This window comes from Ceratotherium simum, chromosome 7 (genome assembly GCF_057802395.1).
Source record: "Ceratotherium simum simum isolate JZ-2026a chromosome 7, ASM5780239v1, whole genome shotgun sequence".
Classification (NCBI taxonomy): Eukaryota; Metazoa; Chordata; class Mammalia; order Perissodactyla; family Rhinocerotidae; genus Ceratotherium; species Ceratotherium simum.
Window position 1 is genome coordinate 75,487,407 of NC_141906.1, and position 24,057 is coordinate 75,511,463.

A 24,057-nucleotide genomic window follows, 5' to 3' on the forward strand; every position below is an offset into this window, starting at 1 on the left:
CTTTATCTATTTTATGAATGAATTTCCTTAAAATGGGTATTATTTCCTCCTTACATGTTTGATAGAATTAATGAGTGAAGCCATTGGAGTCTGAAGATGTGAGTGTGTGTGTGTGTGTAAATGATTACTTACTAATTCAATTTGTTTAATAGATATATTATTATGTAATTTATTTTTAAATCTTCATGTAATTTCTTTTGACCTAGTAATTTTTTATACTCTTTCAGCTCTTCAATTCTTATAAAAAAAATTCTATATTTTATATGAAAATATAGTTATTTCCAACAAGATGTTTGGTTTGAATAAGCTAGCCCAGCATATTTCCAGCAGTAGTCCTAATAATCTTTTGAATATTAACTTGTTCTGAAGTTACACAAGTTTAAATGATGAATGATGGTGTTTTTAACAAAACTAAAACCAAAAAGTATTTCTGAAGTCACTGAGAAATGAACCATCTCTAAATCAATGCAATATAGTTCTTTAAAATACACAGATATTTCAAAGATAATATTTCCGAGACGACTTCCAGGAAGCCAAAGAAAATGGCAGCTGCCTAGATCTACACCTCCCAATATTTTTGGTAAATGCAACACGGAAAAATAAGAAGAACAAATAAAACTCCCTAGAAACAATATCCAAATTGTTTGCATAATCCAAACACATAAAATGCCCAAACTTCAAAATAACTGTGAATTAAAAAAGAAAATACTCTGAATCCCAGGGAGCGATCTCTCTCACTCCTGCTCTGCTTCAAGTTTTTGCATTGAGCAAGGGCGGGCGAAAAAAAGCCATGGAGAGAAGAGGGGCAGTTGTGATGGATCTAATTTGATCTAGAACTACAGTCAGGAAGAGTAAGTTCACACTAAATGTGAAAAAGAAAAATGTGTCTTGATAGATCAGAGCAAGATATACAGGAAGGGAATGAAAAGGATATGCCATTTGAAGTGATACCCCTTGGTACCTCAAGAGAAGAAAAAAATTAAAATTCTGAAAGTACTGTGTGTGGAGTAAAGAAATAGCAGACACTAATACCTAGAGAGGTCAAATAATAAAAGAAAATTTGTATTTTAATGGTTTAAAAAAATAAAAATCTTAAAGATTAGAACAAGAGAAAGAAGAAAAATAGGCAAAATCAAGCAAAGAGTGAGGTTCTTCACTGAGTTTGGCTCGCTCCAATCCCCACCTGAGAATAATATTCTATTAAATCTCACCCAGAGTTATGCGGTTGAGGGTGAGTTCATTTTCTTGGTGTCAATCACATTTTAAAGATGCATCTCTTTCAAAAGAAAACTTAAATTAAAAGTACAGGCATTAAGGGGCCAGCCCAGTGGCGTAGTGGTTAAGTTCGTGGCTCCACTTCGGTGGCAGGGTTCGCGGGTTCAGATCCCGGGTGCACACCTGCACACCGCTCATCAAGCCATGCTGTGGCAGCATTGTATGTGGATGTCAGCATCCACATACAAAATAGAGGAAGACTGGCACAAATATTAGCACAGGGACAATTTTCTTCAAGCAAAAAGAGGAGGATTGGCAACAGATGTTAGGTCAGGGCCATTCTTCCTCACCAAAAAAAAACCAAACCAAACAAAACAAAAAGTACAGGCATTAAGCAGCAGACACTGAGTTTTTCCTTTCTCACTTCTTCATTTCTCCTACTCATTTTTTACACCAAAAGCCCAAAATACCTCCAGGGAGTCTTGGGTGAAGGGTAATAAAACTTGTGCCTGCCACATTGATAGCTGAAAATTATAAAAGTGGGTGCCCAGCTAAGAACCGCTCTCTTTCATGGGGATCTGAGTGTAGGGAGAAGGGCCATGGAGTCCCAGAGAACAGGCTAGTCTTAATATGGTCTCATGATAAGCTATTTTCCCCTTGAGTTAGGCCTCAACTCTTAGTAAAGTCCATTTTGAAATTTCAACTGAGACAAGATCAAGCAAAAGAGTAACCTTTTCGTGGCTTGAGTCAGAGTAATAAAAGTAGAGATGCATATTCATGAGGAACACAGTGGGGTCTTCTTGTCTACACATGGAGAAAGTCTGTCCAAGAAGAAAGCCATGTAGAACCAAGCACATTCAAGAAATTGAAAGAGAGAGACACAACCTCTGTGACCCCTTGGATCCAATCAAATCTGAAGCAAAATGCATCCCTGTACTTCCCAGTTTATTTCACTTACAATCAAAAGTAATTATTTTATTGTAATGAAAAGGCTTTTAATTAATACGTGTCACTACTGTACCTTGCACAAACTCCTATGGTAGCACTTACTCCCTTTTTTCTGCATAGCATTGGAGGAGAAATTAATTTTACGTTAGGAAAGATCTGTGCTTAAAACCTGGCTCTGCCATTAGTTGTTGTGATTTTGGCAATATTATCTAACCTCAGTGTTGGTTTCTTCATATGTAAAACAGAGATACCTTACTCAGATAGTCATGAAAATTATAAAGGATAAGTTAATAAAAGAGTTTAGTACTGTGACTAGCACCGGTTGCATATAAATTGTACAATTCTCAGTTTCTTTTCTTGCTTCTCTAATTAGACTGAGAAAACTGAAGGGCAGGATCTGCATCTTATTTGTGTTCAAAGTGTCTTGCCCTCTAGAAGTTTACAGTATGAGGGTACACAGGTAAACAGATGTATATAAATGAGAGCTCGCACAAGATGCCTCAGCAGCATACAGACACGGCGCTTTAGTGCTGGGAGTGGGGACAGAGGAGGAAGAGGTCAGAATAGATATTCTATCAGAAATAATGACAGAACCTGGAGAATGAGTAAGTGGTGTCCAAGTGAACAATAAGGAGAAGACTTTTCAGGCAGATGAAACAACATGGAGCGAAGAAATCATCAGAATGCGTGAGAGGAACTTCAGGCTCTTCAGTATTACTAGAGAGTAAAATTCAAGGAGTGGAGACATGGGAGATAAGCTGTGGACATCAAAATTTGGGGAGCAGATGCCAGAAGGTTTTCTCTGACAGGCTGAGGGCTTTGCGCTTGTGGTGAGAGAAGCTGAAGAGTTTTAAGTGAGAGAATATTGTGTTTTCTGTAGCTAATTCTATACAAAGTGTGTGAAGAAGAGATTTCCAGGCTGTTTTGTTTGACTCAGATTAGTGTCACTTGCAATGAAAAGTTAAAACCAAGCTCCCCAATGACTTTTTCTCTTGTATAATCTCCTCTTCTTGGAGTGTGGGTGGACCCTGCAAATATAATGAGATCCACTCTAGTGATTGTGCTATGTTATAAGGTACAGTTGACCTTAAATTAGGGAGATTATCAAGGCAGGGATAATGTAATCACGGGAGCATTTAAAAAGCAGAGTTGTTTCTCAAGCTAATGAGGACGGGGAAGTCAGAGAGTTCCAGTGCAAGAAGAATTCACCGTGCTGTTTATGGCTGAGTTGACGACAAGGGGGCCACACGTGAGGAATGCAGGCAGCCTCCAGAAGCTGAGAGTGATCCCCAGTTGACAGCTAGCAAGGAAATGGAGATCTCAGTTCTACAATCACAAAGAATTGAATTCTGCTAACAACCTGAATGAGCTTGGAAGCAGATTCTTCCCCAGAGCCTCCAGAAGGGAAGGCAACCCTGTCTACACTCTATTTTGGCCTGGCCAGAGATGCCAACCATGCCATTCCACACCAGACTTCTAACTCACAGAACTATGACTAATAAATGGGTGTTCTTTTGAGTTTAAGGCAATTTGATATACATCAATAAATAGCTAATATAAGGGTATTGGTAAGATCCAAGTTAGGCAAACTTTTAGAGTACAGTCACACACCACATATCAATGTTTCAGTCAATGACAGACTGCATATACAGTCCCATAAGATTAGTACCGTATAGCCTAGGTGTGTAGTAGGCTATACCGTGTAGGTTTGTGTAAGTACACTCTATGATGTTTGCACAGGACGAAATTGCCTAATGACACATGTCTCAGAATGTATCCCTGTTGTTAAGTGACACATGACTGTGTTCCAGACAAGGTAAGAGAGCTTACTTTGGGATTTAAGGATATAGAATAATGTAAACTTTGAAGATCAGTAATGGTTAGTGAGAAGGAGGAGCCCAGAATGACAACCTGTTTCTAGGTTAGCTAACTAGATAGAGGATGGTGCTGTTAACTTAGAAAAGAACAATGAGAGGAGAAACAGTTCTGAGACCACCAGGACATGCTGAATTCAATTTGATGGGGGATGTCTAGTAAATAGTTGGATAGAGAATTGTGAACTTAGCAAAGAGGCGCATGCTATAGATATAGATGAGGACAGGGAAGAAAGAAACCTAATACTTACTTAGCACTTAACCAAATGCCAAGAAATGCTCTAAGTGCCTTAGAGGTTATAAGGCATTTAATCCTCAAAGCAGTCCTAGGAAGTAAGAATTATTATTAAACTCATATGTAGATGAAGCAAAAAGGCTCAGAGAGATTAAGCAACTTGTCCAAGATCACACGTGTAGTAAGTGGTGGAATTTGAATGCAAGTTTAATCAATCTGACTCCAGAGCCCATTCTCTTAACATGTGTCTGTTACAATTCTCTGTAGATGTGAAAGACAACAAAAGATGGATATTATTACAGCTATGACATATACTATATCAATCACAGGAAAATGTAAAAAAGGTGTTGAAAGTAGCAAATGACTGTGTCCCTGAACACACTTGCTTTAGAATGGAGCGAGAGCTCTGGAGGATGACTCGGAACACAAAGGAGGCTACCAGCTCCCTGCACAGAGGATTCGAAATTCTTAATGTGAACTGGTACTTGGATAAGAACATTGAATCCTACGGGAACCAATGTTATAACTCCTTGACAAAGGATGTAAACACAGGCTCCATAATTTCTTCCCTCAGGAACCTGATCAAACTTTCATCCTGAATGAGGCATGTTTTCCAAGCTTCCAAACAAGTTGTTGAGATCCACAGAGAATAAGATAAATTCACAGTATTAGCCAGTTGGTGATTTGGAGACATAAAGTCGATGCAATTGCCTTCTCAGGAAGACATATGCAAATCCTCAAACAGAAGGAATATCACCTCATTTGTTATCTAAACCTTTGTTTCCTTCAGGACAGTGAAGGGAAAAGAACATTTAAGGTCTGGTAGTAGTGAGGTCTCCAAGCAGAAGGAAGTTGGGTGGCTGAGACTTCTTTGTTCTGATGTTTTCATTCCCACAGCTACAGAAGTGGTGAGGTGTGGGGAGGCTACTTGTCCTTCCTAACAATTCATTGTGATTTTGAGGTAAGATTGGATGAAGGGAATGGGTAGGAGGAATGCAGGACACTAGGGGATACTTTCAGCACTTTCTCGAAGCCAGGTACTGAGTTTCTGAAAGGTAAGAGGCAGAGAATGGGTTGAGCAACAAGCACAGTGGGGATCACAGTGACTTCACTATCTCAAAGCTTCAGGTATTTCCATAGGAAGTGGTTCCAAGTACAACTCTTGTCTCCTTTGCTCTCTTGCTAAATGACCTTGGCAAGCCTATGAATCTCTTCAAGATATTGTTTCCTTACCTCAAATGTGGACATCACTTTTGGTGACCATCCAAAAAGACTGCATCCTGAATTGTGTCAGCCCATTGGAGGTGAGGAGTTACAAGTTGAGATTTTAACACATGGAAGGAAAGGACAAATGAGAGAAGAAAGTTCAAAGATAAGGAGTCATTGCTCTGGCTCTTCTTCCAGAGTGCTGTCCCAGTGGTCACACTTGAGCCCAATAGAACAAGTCCTCACTCTAGCAACAAATGATCTGAGTCTTATCCTAATGTGACATTCTTCTCATTTCCTCACAGAACACACCCCTGCAGATAATGGCTATGGAAAATGACTCTTCAGTGACTGAGTTCATCCTGGTAGGATTTACAGACCAACCTCAACTCCGGTTACCCTTCTTCTTCCTTTTCTTATTACATTATGTGGTCACTGTGGTAGCGAATTTGAGCTTAATTAATCTAATATGCCTGAATTCTCACCTTCACACTCCCATGTACTTTTTCATCTTCAACCTGTCCTTCATAGATCTCTGTCACTCTTTGGTCATTACCCCTAAAATACTAATGAGCTTTGTGTCAAAGAAGAGCATCATCTCCTTTGCAGGATGTATGACTCAGCTGTTTTTTTTCTGTTTCTTTGTCCATTCTGAGTGCTATGTGTTGACAGCCATGGCATATGATCGCTATGTGGCCATCTGTAAGCCCCTGCTGTACACGGTCACCATGTCCCCTCAGGTTTGTTCTCTGTTGATGTTTGGTTCATATGTGATGGGGTCTGCTGGTGCCATGGTGCACACAGGGGACATGGTCAGATTGTCTTTTTGTGATTCCAACATCATCAACCATTACATGTGTGACATCTTCCCCCTCCTCCAGCTTTCTTGCAGCAGCACCTATGCCAGTGAGTTGGTGGATTCCATTATTGTGAGCACAGTTGTAATAATATCCAGCTTCATTATTTTCATTTCTTATGCTTTGATCCTCTCAAATATCCTCCACATCTCATCAGCCCAGGGTTGGTCCAAATCCTTCAGCACCTGTGGCTCCCACATAATTACTGTTGCCCTATTCTATGGTTCTGGGTTGTTCACACATCTCAAGACCTCTTCTGCTGGTTCCGTGGACCAGAGGAAGTTCTTCTCAGTATTTTATACCAATATAGTGCCCATGTTGAACCCCCTCATCTATAGTCTAAGGAACAAGGATGTCAAACTTGCTCTGAAGAAAACCCTGAAGAGAATTGCAAACTAAGCAGAACCAGTGTTCCTGTGTTGTTGCCGTGTGTGTGTATGTTGTGTGTGTGTGTGTTTGTATATGTGTAAGTATGTTTCCCCATAATTTTCTTCAGAACAAAGTTTTTGCTTTAAATACTTTTTTCTCTCTAAGCATATCATTTAATCATGCAGACACCTTATTGAGTGTCTTATTGAGTCTCATCATGATTCTCAGTTCTATGCTTGCTCACTGAACTGAGCTTCATTCTTAACAGCAGGCTCCAGAGACACAGCCTGATTCCTACTCCTTTTTAGACCACCTCCCACTTGCCTCTTTTCATGTACTTTTCATACATAAGCAAACATTATAGTGAAACACTGTCTGATGAGGTCACCCTCTTGTTTTCCCTAAAAACAATCATATATGGCCCTTTCTGTTGTTAAGCATTTGAGGAATTTCTACTATTTTACAATAGATTAGACTATAAAGTTAAAAATTTTCCAGAATTTCAGAGTTCTTTTAGTCATGGTTTCTAAACATAGTTTCTTAACTCATAGATGAGATAGAGAAAGATAACTTGTTGAGCCTTTGCTTTGTTTTTTTTAATTATTCCTGAGGATGGGTAAGAATGAGTGAGGGTCACCAACCTGCCCACCTTCTTCAAACTCACCAACAATGAAAATTACAGACATTTCTTGAGAAACGTGGCTATGTTTCATAGCATTGAGAAAATATAATAGAAAAGAAGATTGCTGCTGTCCTGTCTGCTGATCAGCTTTTTTCTCTGAACATGTTTATAATTCCTGAACAATACTTTGAGATCCATAAGTGAATCAAGTAAAATTCACAGCTTAGTGAGTGTCCTTGGTTTCAAAATAAAGTGTCAGATTCAATATGAGGCTTCTCTGCCCAGATGTACAAAAAGAATTCCCCTTTGCAAAGTTGGGAAGCCTTTCTAGTTCTGTTCAAGATGTAAAAGCAAGAATGGGCAGAATCTTGTCACGGAGGGCTTTATGCTTTCAATTCGTAACTTTCACTTTGGAGAAGATAGAATTAACATTTGTTGATTTCTTGCCAGGAGTGTCACTTTTTAAATATTATTATAATGTAAGTCTTAATGTCTTGTTTTATAGATGGAGAAACTGAGATTCAGAGATTCACCTTAAGGTCACACAATTAGTTCATAGCGGAGCCCAGATTTGTACCCAAGTCGTCTAACCTCAAACCCTGTCCTTTCCACGTTATCGCTTTGCCTCTCAGGATGGAATTGAAAAAAATAGGAAGTATTAGAGACGGGAGATAAAAATCTGGAGAATTATTTTAGAATCAGCCTGAAAGTGAGGGTAGGAATGAAACCCTTAGCCAAAAATCACTGTACTGAAAGGATGGCCCATAAGTGCTTGAACACCAAACTGGAGAAATGCTTATGCTTCCAGAAATATTTAATCTGACTTTTTATAATAATATGTATAACATAGTATAATGTTGATGATGCTTGATGGAATCTCCATGAATATTTTAAAAATGAGACAACTAATTATTATGATATTTTACATTTGGAAAAAGAAAAAAGCTAGTATTTTCATAATGCAAAATATCAAAAATAGAGTTCCAAATTTCTTGTTTTGTATGTATACAGAGATACAACACTAAGTTTTTTTCTTCAGTGGTTCTCAATGGGGCCAAAGAGAGACACTCCCTGAGGTGCTGCCTCAAGGACTGTGGGAAGCTCAACAAAGGCTCAGTGGTACCTGTGAGATATTTATGCTTAGTCAAGAGGAATCACAAGGATTAGCTTATAAGAATAAGTATAGGATATGTTAATACAAGTTAGGAACTGAGAGATGAAGCTAATTAATTTAAGTTAATTTAATATATCTTTTATAATAGCATTGGAGATATGATCTATAATATGTGTGTGTGTATGTGTGTATATATATGACTGTCATAATTTTGTTTACGTTTCTGTCTAATCAAGTAGAATTTTACCATCTGGTGTTCACATCTTCCTTCTTTCTCCTACACATGCTTAGACTAGAATCTTGCAAAATACATATTCATGAAACTAATAGCTTAAACGTGTTTGATAAAAATTTTGTGCTAAGGCAAATTAAAAGTTTGAGTTAATAAAAACTTCCCTTTCAGAAAATTAGCTTTCTTTAAATTCATACCTATAAATCTTTGACTGAAAAAAGAATCTAGTTTGACACAATAAAAAGAAGTGTCATTTTTTTCTAGTGTAACATATGTGTCTTTTAAATTGACTAATGTTTCTAAGTAAATTGCACGCCTGTTTACAAAATAACTTGTTCCACCTGAAGAACTTGGATCTCCTTTGAAACAAAAAAAGAACTGTTTGGTTTGGTTACAACATAAATTAGAAAAAACATGCAATTTTACCTTCAAAAACTAAAATGAAATAGGGTTGTGTTGCATTACTTATATGCATGAAATTGAAAACCTATCTCCAAAAAACCTCTGTCAGTAGAAGATAATAAAGTCAAGTAAATAAATTAGCTATGCATGCAAAGTGGCTGTGGCACTTTTAAAACACAAAAATTCGTGATGGTGGGTAAAATCTGTTGTCTTAGAGTGGCAGCAGAAACACAATAGAGACATCCCCTGCTATTTTGCACAGTCCTCATGCTTGGCTTCAACCATGGTGAACTGATTGCATTTCAGTTTCTTCACAAGAACTGAAAGTTGCAATACCCTAAATCTCAGGCTACGAGAATGCTAGGTATCAGATACCACACTGGGAAAACAGTCCTTCATGATTTTGTGTGTTACCTTCAAGTACCTTCTCTTCACATCTGCAGGTATATTTGGGAGGAAATTGATGTGACATTACACATAAAGTATGTACTTTTTTTCCAGCTTTATTGAGATAAAATTGACAACTAAAAAAGTGTATGAATTTAAGGTGTACATGATGATTTGATATACATATACATTGTGAAATGATTACCACAATCAGGCTAATTGACATATCCATTACCTCACGTTTTTGGAGGTGTGGTGGATGAAAATGCTTAAGGTCTACTCTCAGCGAATTTCAGGTATAGATCCCCAGAACTTATTCATCTTATAATTGAAAGTTTGTGCCCTTTGACCAACATCTCCTCATTTCCACACCTCCCCCATCCCCGGCCCTTGTAACCACCATTCTACTTTATGGTTCGGTAAGTTTGGTTTTTTAGATTCCACATATAAGTGAGATCATATAGTATTTGTCTTTTTGTGTCTGGCTTATTTCACTCAGCATGATGTCCTCAAGGTCCATCCATGTTGTTGCAAATGGCAGGATATCCTTCTTTTTATGGCTGAATAATATTCCGTTGTATATCTATATAACATATTTTCTTTATCCATTTACCCATTGATGGACACTTTGGTTGTAGTTTTGGCTATTGTGAATAATGCTGCAGTAAAATGGGAATGCAGATATCTCTTCAAGATCCTGACTTCATTTCCTTTGGATATATACCCAGAAGTGGGATTGCTGGATCATATGGTAGTTCTATTTAAAATTTTTTTAGGAACCTCCGTACTGTTTTCTATGGTGGCTGAACCAATTTACATTTCCACCAACAGTGTACAAGGGTTCCCTTTCCCCCACATCCTCACCAACACTTGTTATATCTTGTCATTTTGATAATACCATCCTTTATAGGTCTGAGGTGACATCTCATTGTGGTTTTGATTTGCATTTCACTGATGATTGGTGATGTTGAGTATATTTCATGTACCTCTTAGTGATGTTGAGCACATTTCAATGCACCTATTGGCCATTTGTATGCCTTCTTTGGAAAAATGTCTATTCAGATCATTTGCTCATTTTTTAATCAGTTTATTTGTTTTTTTCTTGTTGAATTGCATGAGTTTCTTATACGTTTTGGATATAACCCTTTATCAGACATATGGTTTGCAAATATTTTTTTCCAATTCCGTAGGTAGCCTTTTCATTTTGTTATTTGCTTCGTTTGCTCTTGCTCTTGGTTTTCTGATCGCCTGCTGTCATGAGCATTTTTCCATGTCAGTAAATATTTCCTCCTATGAAAGCACTGTTCCTGATGCCATGCTCTCTCTTGCCTCTTAGATCTTTCACTGCTATTTCTTCTTCTTAGGACGCTGTTTCCTCTGGAAAATTTTCTTTTACCACATTCTCTTACCACCACCATCATCTCTACTTAGATTTTTCTCCTTTTCTATGTGTAAATGTAGAATTAGTAATTCATTATATAAGGGAAGTATGGCTTCCTAGTATGGAGGTTCTTTTTAATTATTTAGTTTTTGAGTCCATAATGCATTCACATAGTTAAAAATTAAAAAGGTACAAAAAGGGTATACAGTGAAAAGTCTCCCTTATACTCCTGTCCCCCAGCCACCCAATTGTTCTCCCAGGAGGCAACCGTAATATCAGTTACTATCAATGCTGTCAGTGATATCTTATTTATATGTAATAAAATTCATATATATTATCCCACTGATTTTACACAAACGGTAGCATACAGTATGCACTGTTTTTTAACTTGCTTTTTATCTCATATATACTATTTCTTGAGAAAAAGCTAGAGAATGAGTAAGACTTAGGCCCCAGGGAAGAGTAAATTCAGAAGAGCAGTGAAGAGAAGCCCCAGGATGACAGCTGTGCAGCTAGCCTAGAAAGCAACCAGTCCAGACTGGAACGTGGTGGAAGAGGGTTTTCCACTTACATTTTCCACAATATATTTTGGAGATCATTTCATATTCATAAATAAAAGTAGTCTTTTTTATATACCTACTTAATATTTTTTGTACAAATGTCTGAAATTTTCTTTGATCTGTCCCTTTATGATGGATAACTAGGTTAATCCCAGTCTTTTGTTAGTACAACAAATAACCCCATACATAAATCATTAGGCATGTGTGTAAGTTCTTAGAGTACAATTATGTATTAAGTGTAAGGACATGTATATTTGTAAGTTTGATAAACATTGTCAAATTGCCCTCATTGAACCGATTTCTTTGATTCATATAAGGTTAAATTGCCTCTCAGTCCAAATCTATCCTTCTATACTTTTTCATGATATGAGGCTAAGCCTCTGGAGGTTACATTTGTACTTCGCCAGCCAGCTTACTATTCAGTTCCACCAATATTCAATGCTGCTGCCAGAAATAAAAAGCATCTTAAAAATGTGAAAATCAACTAAACAAGATAGGGGAAAATGACCTGAATTCCCTTGGCATCAGTTTAATCCAATGCAATGAAAAAACAGGAAGCATTCCACTCCCAGATGTCATATTTGATATTATCTAAATAAACCACTAATCAGAGTTGAAAATATCAGTTCTTTCCTTCTGTAAATATAAAAACACAATTGTATGTGCATGTGTCTTTTAGGGGGAATCCTCCCTTCAGTATAATACTGATGAGATGCAGTGCCCAACTTCCCACCACAGAAACTATACAGGAGAGAAGACCCCTCCCCCACATTCCCTGGCTGCCAGAAAACAGGCACATGGACCTAGGCTTTGTCCGTTGCATGCTCCCACCTGAGAAATTAATCTGATGCGAGTGATGCAAACACAATGGGGCAGTTGGGAACCGTTTATGTGGCTGCAGCAGTGTCCAGGGGCTTTGTTAGTTGTATGGAGCAGGGGTATGGCATTGCAGCCAGACTGCACCTGCTGAAATATATCCTGCTCTTGGCCTCTGGGATTGCCTTGGTTCTGCCTGTTCTCCAAGTATGGTTTTATAACCTCACACCAAGTCTCTGCATCTCCAACATTCTTTGTATAAACTCCTAGAGTCGATTTCTATCGCTTGTCAACATAAACCCTGATACAGTATTGTTCCCTTGCATCCATATAAGCCAAGTTGTGGATTAACTGGCAAAAGATATACAAGTGAAAAGTTAAACATTGAAAAAAAAAGATTTAGGGTGTTCTGATTCACAATTAATAATTTAAAGTAATAGTTTGTGTAACTTCTGTTTACCTCACTTATCAAAGAGAAGATTCTACCTTCCTACTCTGACAAGCAATATCATTAGCTTTCTTAATAATGAGTCCTCTTTCATGTAACATCAACCTCATCTGCTACAATTTTGAGTTTTTGCTGCTAAAAACTATTAGAGGTAAATTACCTCCAGGTTTTACTTCCAATAAAAAAAGGGAGAAGACAGAATAAAAGATACTTAGTTCAGGGGACTGGCCCCGTGGCGTAGTGGTTAAGTTTGGCGCATTCTGCTTCAGTGGCTTGGGTTTGCAGGTTTGGATTCTAGGCATGGACCTACACCACTCGTCAGCCTTGCTGTGGTAGTGACCCACATATGAAGTAGAGGAAGATTGGCACAGATGTTAGCTCAGGGCTAATCTTCCTAAAGCCAAAAATGAGGAAGATAGGCAACAGAAGTTAGCTTAGGGCTAATCTTCCTCAGCAAGAAATAAATACATAAATAAATAAAAAAAAAGACTTAGTTCACCTGAATTGTCTCATTTAGGCTACATTCAAATCACATTCTCAGGGCCGGCCCCGTGGCTTAGGGGTTAAGTGCGCGCGCTCTGCTGCCGGCGGCCCGGGTTCGGATCCCAGGTGCGCACCGACGCACCGCTCCTCCGGCCATGCTGAGGCCGTGTCCCACATACAGCAACTAGATGGATGTGCAGCTATGACAGACAACTATCTACTGGGGCTTTGGGGGAAAAATAAATAAATAAAATCTTTAAAAAAAAAAAAAAATCACATTCTCAGGATATTTGGTGATAATACCATGGCACATTGGTGCCCAGCTAAATTCAACATAATGTTAATTTTACTCACTATGGACTCTAGAACCCACAATATTTATTCAGAATTAAAACTAGAACAGAATAAAATTAATAAATAAGACAGCATGTACCAGATAATGCTGTCTCTCAGCTCTACTTATGTCTCTCCTGTGTTTTTCCAAGGTTAGAAACCTGCTGCCTACATATCAAAAACGCTCCTGCCATCTTGATACAATGACAATTTAAACATTGTCCTTGTCCTGGAAGAGCTTCAAGTATGTGGTGGAAGTCTGACAAGCAGTTTTATACTCACAGTGAGGATAACAGGTACATTGGTACCCAGACATGTAAGATTGGTTTAAGAGGCTGAGAGACTTAATAGAGAAAGTAATGTTTAAACAGAGAACAGCAGAAGGACATAAGGTACCTGAACAAAAGGAGAAGTGTGTATTGTCAGATGGGAAGTTTGAGAGCGTGTCAAGGAAGAGAATATTCTACAAGGAACAGCATGAGAAAAGGGCCAAAGGTGACAGAAAATGATGCATTGCTAGAAGAGCATAAGCATACAATGGAATGTATATGGCAGTTACAAATTAGGATTGTAAGGAAACACAGCAAAATATGATAATAGCAGTTAATTCTGGATGATGTCTAGGGGGTAGCCTAGGATTTAGGGTGAGGATCTAGTCAGTCCCAGCAGGGGCTGGAATGTAATTAGCTGTGCAAGACTAAGGCTGGGCACCAATAGAGGAAGCTAGGGAAAATTCCAAAAGGCGAAAGAGGATGCATTTTCCCAGAGATTTAGCATATGCCCACCAAATACTGAATTTAGGAATGCAGGTTAATGTCCCTGAGTGATGGGCATAGGTATCCATATTGCCCATTTTGGTTATTTATTGAATATTATATTCATATCCAATGAATATGGATGAACCAGCAGAACACAAATCTCAGAACTTGAGACTGTGTATAACTAGTGAGGTGTGGAGAGACTTCTTCCTCTCCAAGGTAACCAGCCTGAGAAATTCTTGTCGTGTTCTCTGTAGCTCTATTATTTAGAAATAGACCACTAAGTGAATTCACTGTTCTGATCTTTCTTGCAGTGATGACTCTCCTAAATTGCCTAAAGAAATAGTGTTAATACCCACTGGTTCATTCACTCAGTCATTCCACAAATACTTGTTGAACACCTATCATAGGAGATGCTACACTTGAGATATGGAGAACAAAACAGAGTTCCTTGCATTCATGGAACTCCCATTATGATAAGTAATTGTAAGTGTGACTTGGTGGTGAAATCTCCTATTTCCCTAATTTTTGTGATAGAATATCAAACAGAAGATAGGTCAAAAAATGTGGTTAAGAAAAATCAATCCATGAAGCAAGTAATGTGTGCAGTTGTGCATTTGGATAAATTCAGAGGAAAATGGCCCTTTTTCACTTGATTAATACTGTTCCTTTTTAATGGAGAGTATTGTAATACCTAGTCTTTTCCAAATATCATCAGGATTACAATTATAATTAGCAATGGAAAACCACCAGATGATTGATTTCATTATGAAAGCTAATGATAATGGGCATTTGCCCTATGCAGTTCGTGGCCGATTTACCCTGACTCACAGAGTCTCCTAATAGCCATAGAAGAGGAAGAGTTAAACTCTTAGCTCAGATCACCAAGAAATCCTGCCAGGAAGAAAAGTTTGATCTTCTAGCCTGTTTCTAAAACTCTTTCTTAAGTAGGATAGACAGAGTTGGAAGTCAAAACAAAAACCCAGTAGTGTTAAATTCCTTTAGCTGGTTAAAAGAACACAGATTTTGAGAAAATCTTCAGAATCCAGGCATAGATTTTTAGGACTAGGCATAGGGTTAGGAATAGATTTTTTAAGATTTGACACCAAAAGCATAATCCATAAAAAGAAAAACTTGTAAATTTAATCTTACCAAAATTAAATGTTTTGGCTCTGTCAAAGACCCTGTTAAGAGGATAAAAAGACAAGCTACAAACAAAGAGGAAAATACCTGCAACCATGTATCTGACAAAGGACTGGTATCAGGAATATGTAAAGAATTCTCAAAACTCAGCATTAAAAAAAACAATTTAATTAGAAAATGAGAAAAAGACATGAACAGGCATTTTGATGAAGAGGACATGCAGGTGGTAAATAAGCACATGAAAAGATGTTCAACACCATTAGGGAAACTCATTTAAAACCACGGTAAAATATCACTACAAATCTATCAGAATGGCTAAAATAAAAAATAATGACAACACCAAATGCTGGTGATGATGTAGAAAAACTGGATCACTCATAAATTGCTCGTGGGATTGCTAAATGGTACAGTCACTCTGGAAAACAGTTTGGTAGTTCCTAAACACGTGCTTACCCAGCAGTTGCACTCTGAGGCATATATCCCAGGTCAAAGAAAACTTATGCACAAATGTTCATAGCAGATCTATTTATGATAGCCAAAAACTGGAAACAACCCATGTATCCTTCAATAGATGAATGGTTAAATAAACTGTGTACATCTCTCCATACCATCGAATATTATTTATCAATAAGAAAGGAATGAACTATTGATACATGCAACAGCCTCGATGAATCTCAAGGGAATTATGAAAAAAGCCAATCCCCAGATGTTATATACTGTATGATCCAATTTATATAACATTAATGAAATGGAATAATGATAAAGATAGAGAGCAGATTAGTAGTTGTCAGAGTTTAAGGATGGGAATGAAGTTTAAAGAGGGAGATGGATGTGATTATAAAAAGATGACACAAGGGATCTTTGTGGTGATGAAATTGTCCTGTATATTGACTGTGATGATGAATACATAAACCTATACATGACATAAAATTGTATAGAACTAGATACACACACACAAATGAGAAAAACTGGGAAAATCTGAATAAAAGCAATGGATTGTATCAGTGTCGATATCCTGGTTGTGATATTATACTATGGTCTCAAGATGTTACCCTTGGGGAAAGCTGAAAGAGGATACATGGGATGTCTCTGCATTATTTCTTACAACTGCATGTGAATCTACAATTAAGAGCAAAAGTTTAATTTTAAAAAATGATAATATAGGCTTTTATCTCAGAAACAGAGAAGTTAAGGCATTTAAGGAATTTTTTTTAATTAGATTCTCCTTGAAATAGAAATCTTAAGATATCACCCATTAGTTTGATTTTATTATTATTTTGAATTTGATTTAAGATGAATAATTTCAGTGTAACCAACATTTTACATACTAGAACAGCTTTCTTAAGTTTTGGTATGTCCTTAAGACATATTCTTATGGGGCATCCTATGTGCATGTTGCTCCTTACTGAATAAATTTCTCCCAATAATAGAGCCACCCAACATACCAAGGGATTCCCAAGATTTAAAATGGGCCCACTAGAAGTGTGTGTGTTAAATGCTTGTTTTGTCCCACATCAGTTTAGATTGATGAAAATAAAGTTACGCTCAAGCAATTTAGGCTCAATATTCAGAACCAAATTGTTGGCTATATATTCCTAATCCCTATGCGTTTGTCTAACACATTCTCGTTGAATGGACAAGGTTACCCATGCCCAACACATCCAGAATCCACCTATTTTCCCTACCTTCTTTCACTACTTCTTCATCCAGATATCTTTTTAAATTATCTTGCATCTGAACTACCCTTCCAGAAACCTCTCTTCAATTTTCTCCATTTCCGAAAGCATCCACACTCTTTCTTTCCAGGGAGCATTCATTTGATTGAGACCTTTGCCAGCTTTATAGCAACCAAAGTTTCATACAATCCTGATCATAAAGAAAAAAGGAAGACCAACACTTCAAAATATTCAGTTTCTGGGCTCCCTAAAGGTCTAGGAACTCCATCACCTACATAGAAAATATATATATATGTATGTATGTATGTGTGTGTGTGTGTTATATATATTCAGAACTTGGAAACAATTATACATACATATATGTACACACATATATACAGAACTTGGAAACAATTATGTACACACACATACTATATATGTGTGTGTATACATATATATATGTATGTATTTTAACATGGTATGGAGAATATGTTTTTAATCTGTGATTCACTCGGACTTTTATTGTTGTTGCTGTTGTTTTTTGAATTAAGGCTGCAATTTCATCTAAAATTCAATAAAGGTGTGTAATTTACCAAAGCTAGAAAATCAGTACTTAGTTAACAGGAGTCCAGATAAGCCCAAAGGAGGTTCTTAATATCTGATGAAGTGGTAGACTCTGTTAATTCATGGTGAGATGATGTGTTTTGCATCCATATTTATTTGTTGGGATGGATGCTCCGTGAGAACTGGACCGTATCTGCATAGTTCAGTGCTATATCCCTAGTGCCAAATGCAGGGCACAGTACATCGTAGGTGCTCATTTAAGTGCTTTTTACATGGGTATGTGAAAAAGAAAAAAAGCGATGAAAGTGGCTAGCATCCAGAAAGCAGCAGATGTGTGTGGGAGGTGGGAAATGAAGGATCAAGGAAGTGGAATTCTGTGTCCTAGCTGGTAACAGAGCCCCAGAAAATGTCTGTACTCCTGTGGACTGTTCTCTGAGCCCTAGCAAGAGAGGGCAGCAGGCAAATCTGACAGAAACTCAGGGGCAAAAGCAGCCGTTGTCCTCGTTTGCAGAGCAGTATATCCTCTGACGTTAGAGGACAGGGAGGTTGCAGGAGAGGGTCAGCGGAGGGCTGGAAAAGTTGTGCGCTGCCAGTGAGATGACTGGCTCCTGAGCACAACCAGATCCTTCTGGAGAATCCCAGAAATTTTTAAGGGAATTTCAGAGGAGTTGAATTCCTGCATTAGTTAGTGGAAGCACAAGCAGACGAGAATTATCTATCCCCCCCCCCCAAAAGCCGCAGTAGATAGTTGTATGTCATAGCTGCACATCCTTCTAGTTGCTGCATGTGGGACGCGGCCTCAGCATGGCTGGAGAAGCGGTGCGTCGGTGTGTGCCCGGGATCCGGACCCAGGCCACCAGCAGGGGAGCTCACACATTTAACCGCTAAGCCACGGGGCCAGCCCGAGAATTATCTATTTTAATGAATAATTGGTGGCGTTAAAATCTTAGAATTAGAGGTCTTCTTGTGTACCCACCCCCAACCCTGGTGAAATACCTTTTAAGATATTTCTGGCAGACGATCATTCAGCTTCTGCACAGATATTTCTAGCCATGATCACTTGGAGGAAAAGCCATCTCCAGCTCCTCAGATTATAGATATCATGGATTTGACAAAAATACTTTTCGCAGACTCTATTAAATTGGTATCAATCACCGGGAAAACCCACAAACCCCTTTAAAATGTTGCAAATAAGTAAAACATTAATTGTTTTTAATTCACAAAATATTAGGTTCCTATGAGAGAGCAGGATTATGATAAAAAAGTACATGACACTCTTGCCCTCTAGAAATTAATTGAGGGGAGACAAATCTTCCAATCACATTGTTAGTAGAGGACCAGTACATACAGTATTTTGAAATATTTATATTTGTTTTAAAAAGTTGTGTAAATTTTAATTACAATAGTTATAAAATCTTAATGTTATTTTTAAATACAAAAAAAGAAAAAAGCCAGGCCAATACCAGAATGGAGACAACTCACATGAGAAACTTTAAATACTGAAACAAGCAGTACACTTAAGCAGCCACCAGGTTGTGCTGGTGACTCAGTAACATTGTGTAAACCAAAAAAAAAAAAAAAAAAGTGAATTTTGCTTAGAATTTATATTTTGCATCTTTCTTAGGGCACTAAAATGTATAGCTGTCAATTTCACATAACTCCTTACATAAAAATTTTAACTCATTATTAAAACACATATATAAACTTTAAAAAAAGATGTTCTTTAGAGCAAAATTTAAATTAAGCCATTTAAATATATTCAATTTGCAAAACTTATTGGGCACTTACTATATTGTGTAGTGAAGAAAGAATGGATAAGATATGGCAATCACAATATAAATAATATACACAAATATAAACAAATAATTCCAATATAATAAATCACTGGAATGTTAGCTCTAAGTCTCTATGTATTTTTTTGTAGTTTTGCGTCCTGCTCTATCCCCAGTAACTAGACTGTAGTAGGAGTACAATAAATAGTTTTTGAGTGAATGAAAGATTTGATACATTAATGATTATATAATAGATGTTTGTAGAAAGTGCTGTAAACGTAAAATTTAGTTTTTATGTTTTCTCATTTTAAATGCTTATCAATATGACCTTTGGTCTAAATTAATTCCTATAAAACAGTGTTTTTAACCATCTTAAAACCATATGATGAAAATTTATATTTTATAAATCTCCAAGACTCTGATATACACCCGAAAGGAATAGCCTTATTTACCATTCTTTAGAATAAATGGTGTCAAGAAGATAAATTATATCTTTTGTGTATTCTTGCCAAGATATTTTATATCACTAAACTGCATTATGAAATTATTTGTATTTATTTTACTTTCAATATAAAAAATTATATGACAATGAGTCCTTTTTAACTATACATGACATCCCTGAAGATTCTGACATATTCCCAGAATGAGGTTGACCCATCCCCCATTCGTGTGAGAGTTATTGTTGAAAACAGACCGAAATAAAATGTTCCTTTATAGTTAACTTTCTTCATCCAGCCCCAGAGACAAACTTTTTAAGAATATGTGCAAGTGTCCACTTTGGAATCTAAACCTGTACAGACTATATCTCACTTATAGGGAGTTAGGACACCACTGCTGTGTCCGCTCTGTCTTCCATCATGATTTGCAACCATATCTCCAGATTGTCGCTTTCTTCTCTCATATTTCTCTGTTTCATATTCCTGTTTCTTTCCATTCTTCCCTAGGAGGCGATGTGTATTAGTGCAAAAAAGCACAGGAGTTGAAGCCAGATAAAGCAGGGTTTACAGATAGGACCTGCCACATTCTGGTGACCTTCAGCAGATTCTTTAACTCTGAAACCCAGTTTACTTCTCTGTAAGAGAAAATAGTGTTAATAAACCAGGTTCTTTTTTGCCCATCACCCAGAAAGCCAAACACCGAGACAATGAGATTGCAGCAGAGAGAGAGTTTAATCACAAGGCAGCCAAGTGAGGAAACAGGAGAGAGTCTCAAATCTGCCTTCCTGAAAATGGGACTCAGATATTTACGGGCTAGGGAGGCAAAGTGATCTGAAATGTGGAGATAGATGATTGGAAGTGGGAGAGGTGAGGTAATTGATGATCTGCGCAAGTGTAGTCAGACTTCGTGCCTCGTCACAGGACACATGTTCACAAAATGGCAGCGTTAGCATGATCTGAGGGTGGAGTTTTTAGCCTCTCAATGTCAAAAGGTCACTTATCCGACATCTGCAGGGGCCCAGTTGATGGGTTGGTGGTCTCAACCGGCCTGAATAGACAAGGGGTTCTGATTCCTGAAAAACAGTTCAAACACCCATTACCGTGGTGACCTAGGCGCCAGGGAGGTGTTATCCATAAGCAACCTAGTGGGAGTCTGATAGCATATTGCCTAATCAGCACAGATAACAATGGGCAGGAAGAACTAAAAGCTATAATCAGAAATTGCAGAAAGGAAAAAACAACTTTAGTTACTAGCTACTTAATCATCAATGGCTAACTGTTTACCAGTTTCAATAGCCAGGATTTCTACCTTCTAAGAAACTAAAGACAGGTGGGGGTTGCATGGCAATGTATGCAGTTCATTGCCAGCAAGTTTCTCTGCCACATTTCTTTCCTTTTTCAAAGAGGAATAAAAGAGCTTCATTTGCACTAGGGAGCTATATTTGCAGTTAAGAAAACAAAGAAGCGCTATTTCATGCTGCAAATAGCGTTTTGGTCCTTAGCTAAGGACAACATGCTGTGTTTTTTGCTCTTAGAATAATTATGGAGCCCAGAATATTTGTCTAGGTCTTGGAAACAGCTAGAAAATAAAAGGAGCTATAAATACAAATGAACAAGACAGTGAAAATGTTACATTTTACCTAATACAGCATGAGTTACTTGGGCCTGGAAATTTGACAAATGAAATGTCTCTGTGAATTTTGTCCGAAGAGGGCAGGCAGTTCAATGAACATCATATATTGCTAGAAATAAAAGTCAATGAAATAGAGCCAATAGGGTTTTGTTCTAGCTTAAAAAGAGAGAGAGCAAGAAATCCAAACATGAAACCATTTGGGACTGGTAATTTTCATAAATAAAACTCTTTGATAACTTTATTTATTCTATGGAATTGGACTCTTTAGATTTTCTATATGTCTAATATGTTTCATTAAATTACATATTCCTAGAAAATGGTCTATTTCATCCAGGCTTTTTAATTCATTTGAATAGAGCTGAACAAAGCAGTTTGTTCTGAGATTTTTTTTTATTTCCTCTATTTCTATTTCCCCCTTATTTCTTAATTTTTGTGTTTGTTCTTCCTCCCTTTTCTTCTGAATTAGAATAGGTAGTAATTGATAGGTTTTATTAATTTTGCAAAGAACCAGCTGTTGAATTTATTTATTAATTCTACTATTTTCTGTTTTCTAATTCAATAATTCCTTAATTTTATTAATTCCTACTGTTTATTTTTATTTAGTTAATTTTATTATGTTTCTTTTTCAGACATTTTTTTTTGTGTGTGAGGAAGATCGGCCCTGAGCTAACATCTGCCAATCCTCCTCTTTTTGCTGAGGAAGACTGGCCGTGGGCTAACATCCATGCCCATCTTCCTCCACTTTATATGGGACACCGCCACAGCATGGCTTGACAAGTGGTGCGTCGGTGCACACCCGGGATCTGAACCGGCGAACCCCAGGCCACCACAGTGGAGCGTGTGCACTTAACCGCTTGCACCACCAGGCCGGCCTCTTCCAGACATATTAAGTGCTTAATTCATTTATTTTTATTGTTCTGTTTATTCATACAGTATTTAAGGTTATGAGTTATTTTATTTATAAAGCATATGTATGTATTCTTTAGCTATACACATATCCCATAAGTTGTGAAATATTGCATTTTCATATCCATTTTCTATATATTTTTCATTTTTCTTTTACCTATAAATAGCTTTAAAGAGAGTTTTTAATATCTAGATAATAGAGGACTTTGTTTTCTTAATTACATAATTAAGTTTTAGTTTTATTGCACAGTGATCAGAGAACATTGTCTGTACTATTTCTAATATATGACGTTTATTGAGGTTTGCTTTTGTGAGTTAATATCCATTCAATTTATGTGCCTGTCTTGTCCTCTTAATAAGCAGGTGTATTTCTAATTTCTAGGACACAGAGCTACAAACACATGCAAACACACATACATATATATATTAAATTTATATACATAATGTAAATGATATATATATAAATTAGATTTATCTAACTGATTATCTTATTTAGACATAGGATTATCTATATCTTTTCTCTTTCTTTTTTTCTGTAAACTTCTTTTATCATGGACTGAGAAAGGTAATTTAAAATTTCCTTCTACTAGTGTGTTTATTTCTTCTTATAACGCCTGATGTTTTACTATTTGGTGCATAGAGAGTCACAACTATTACATATACATTGTAAATTTTATCCTATAATATTATAAAGTTTTCTTATCTAACAGCTTTTAGCCTGATTCCCATTCTGAGTGATACTCATGCTGTTTGTTTATTTGTTCGTTTGTTTGCATTTACTTGGTATATCTTTGGCCACTGTTTTATTTTCAGTCTTTCTGAATCACTTGATTTTAGATGTGTTTTTGTAGGTGACATGGACTTACATTTTGCTTTATGATCCAACCTGACTCTTTTTCAATTATAGAGAGGTTAAGACATTTACGTTTATTTATATATGTTTGCTTTAGTTCTATCATAATATTTTCTGTATGGCTTCTCATTTTATATTTTTTGTTGTTAGTGCAGTCGAGTCGATTCCGACTCCTAGCGACTCTGTGCACAGCAGAGCCTAATCCTGCCCTGTCTTTTTGTGCCATCCTCTCACCTTCTGGCACTATATCAGACAATGCTCCACTGCTATTCACAGTGGCCATTCAGAGGATTTTCATAGCCAATTTTTTTGAAAGTGGGTGGCCAGGTCCTTCCTCCTAGTCTCTCTTAGTCTGGAATCTCTGTTGAAACCTTGAAACCTGTCCATCGTAGGTGACCCTGCTGGTACTGAAATACTGGTGGCAGAGCTTTCAGCATCACAGCCACACGCAGCTGCCACAGTGTGACAGGCAACTGACAGACAGTGTGGTTCCCTGAGCAGGAAAGAAACCCGGGCCCCAGTGGTAGTGCTGAATCTTAACCACTAGACCACCAGGGCTGGCCATTTTATATTTACATTATTTTAAATCATTCACTAGGTGGTTTGCTTTTCTTCCTTTTAGTGTGTGTGAAATTATGATACTTAGGTTTATATTTTTGTACTAGGGTGAGCTTTTATAATTATAACTGTATATAATACTCTTATCGTATCTATTACTTCCCTACCATGAATAATACAACTAATACATTTCCTTTTCCTAGCCCCTCTGCTCTCTCTTCCCTACCACTCAGTTTTAACCAGTAATAAATCCTTCCTTAGTGTTTACTTTACACTGTTAAATATACTTATTCTTT

At 37.2% G+C, this 24,057-nt stretch overlaps 2 protein-coding genes across 2 annotated transcripts in view; both read left to right on the forward strand.

Moving 5' to 3' along the window:
• LOC147916718 (uncharacterized) overlaps window positions 1–24,057 on the forward strand; it is a 75,468-nt gene that overhangs the window by 6,374 nt on the left and 45,037 nt on the right. The gene's annotated exons all lie outside the window — the stretch shown is intronic.
• LOC101394421 (olfactory receptor 8C8-like) lies at window positions 329–6,881 on the forward strand. The gene has a single exon (XM_087433859.1). The coding sequence runs from the start codon at window positions 5,802–5,804 to the stop codon at window positions 6,732–6,734; it is 933 nt and encodes a 310-aa protein (XP_087289985.1). The 5' UTR covers window positions 329–5,801; the 3' UTR covers window positions 6,735–6,881.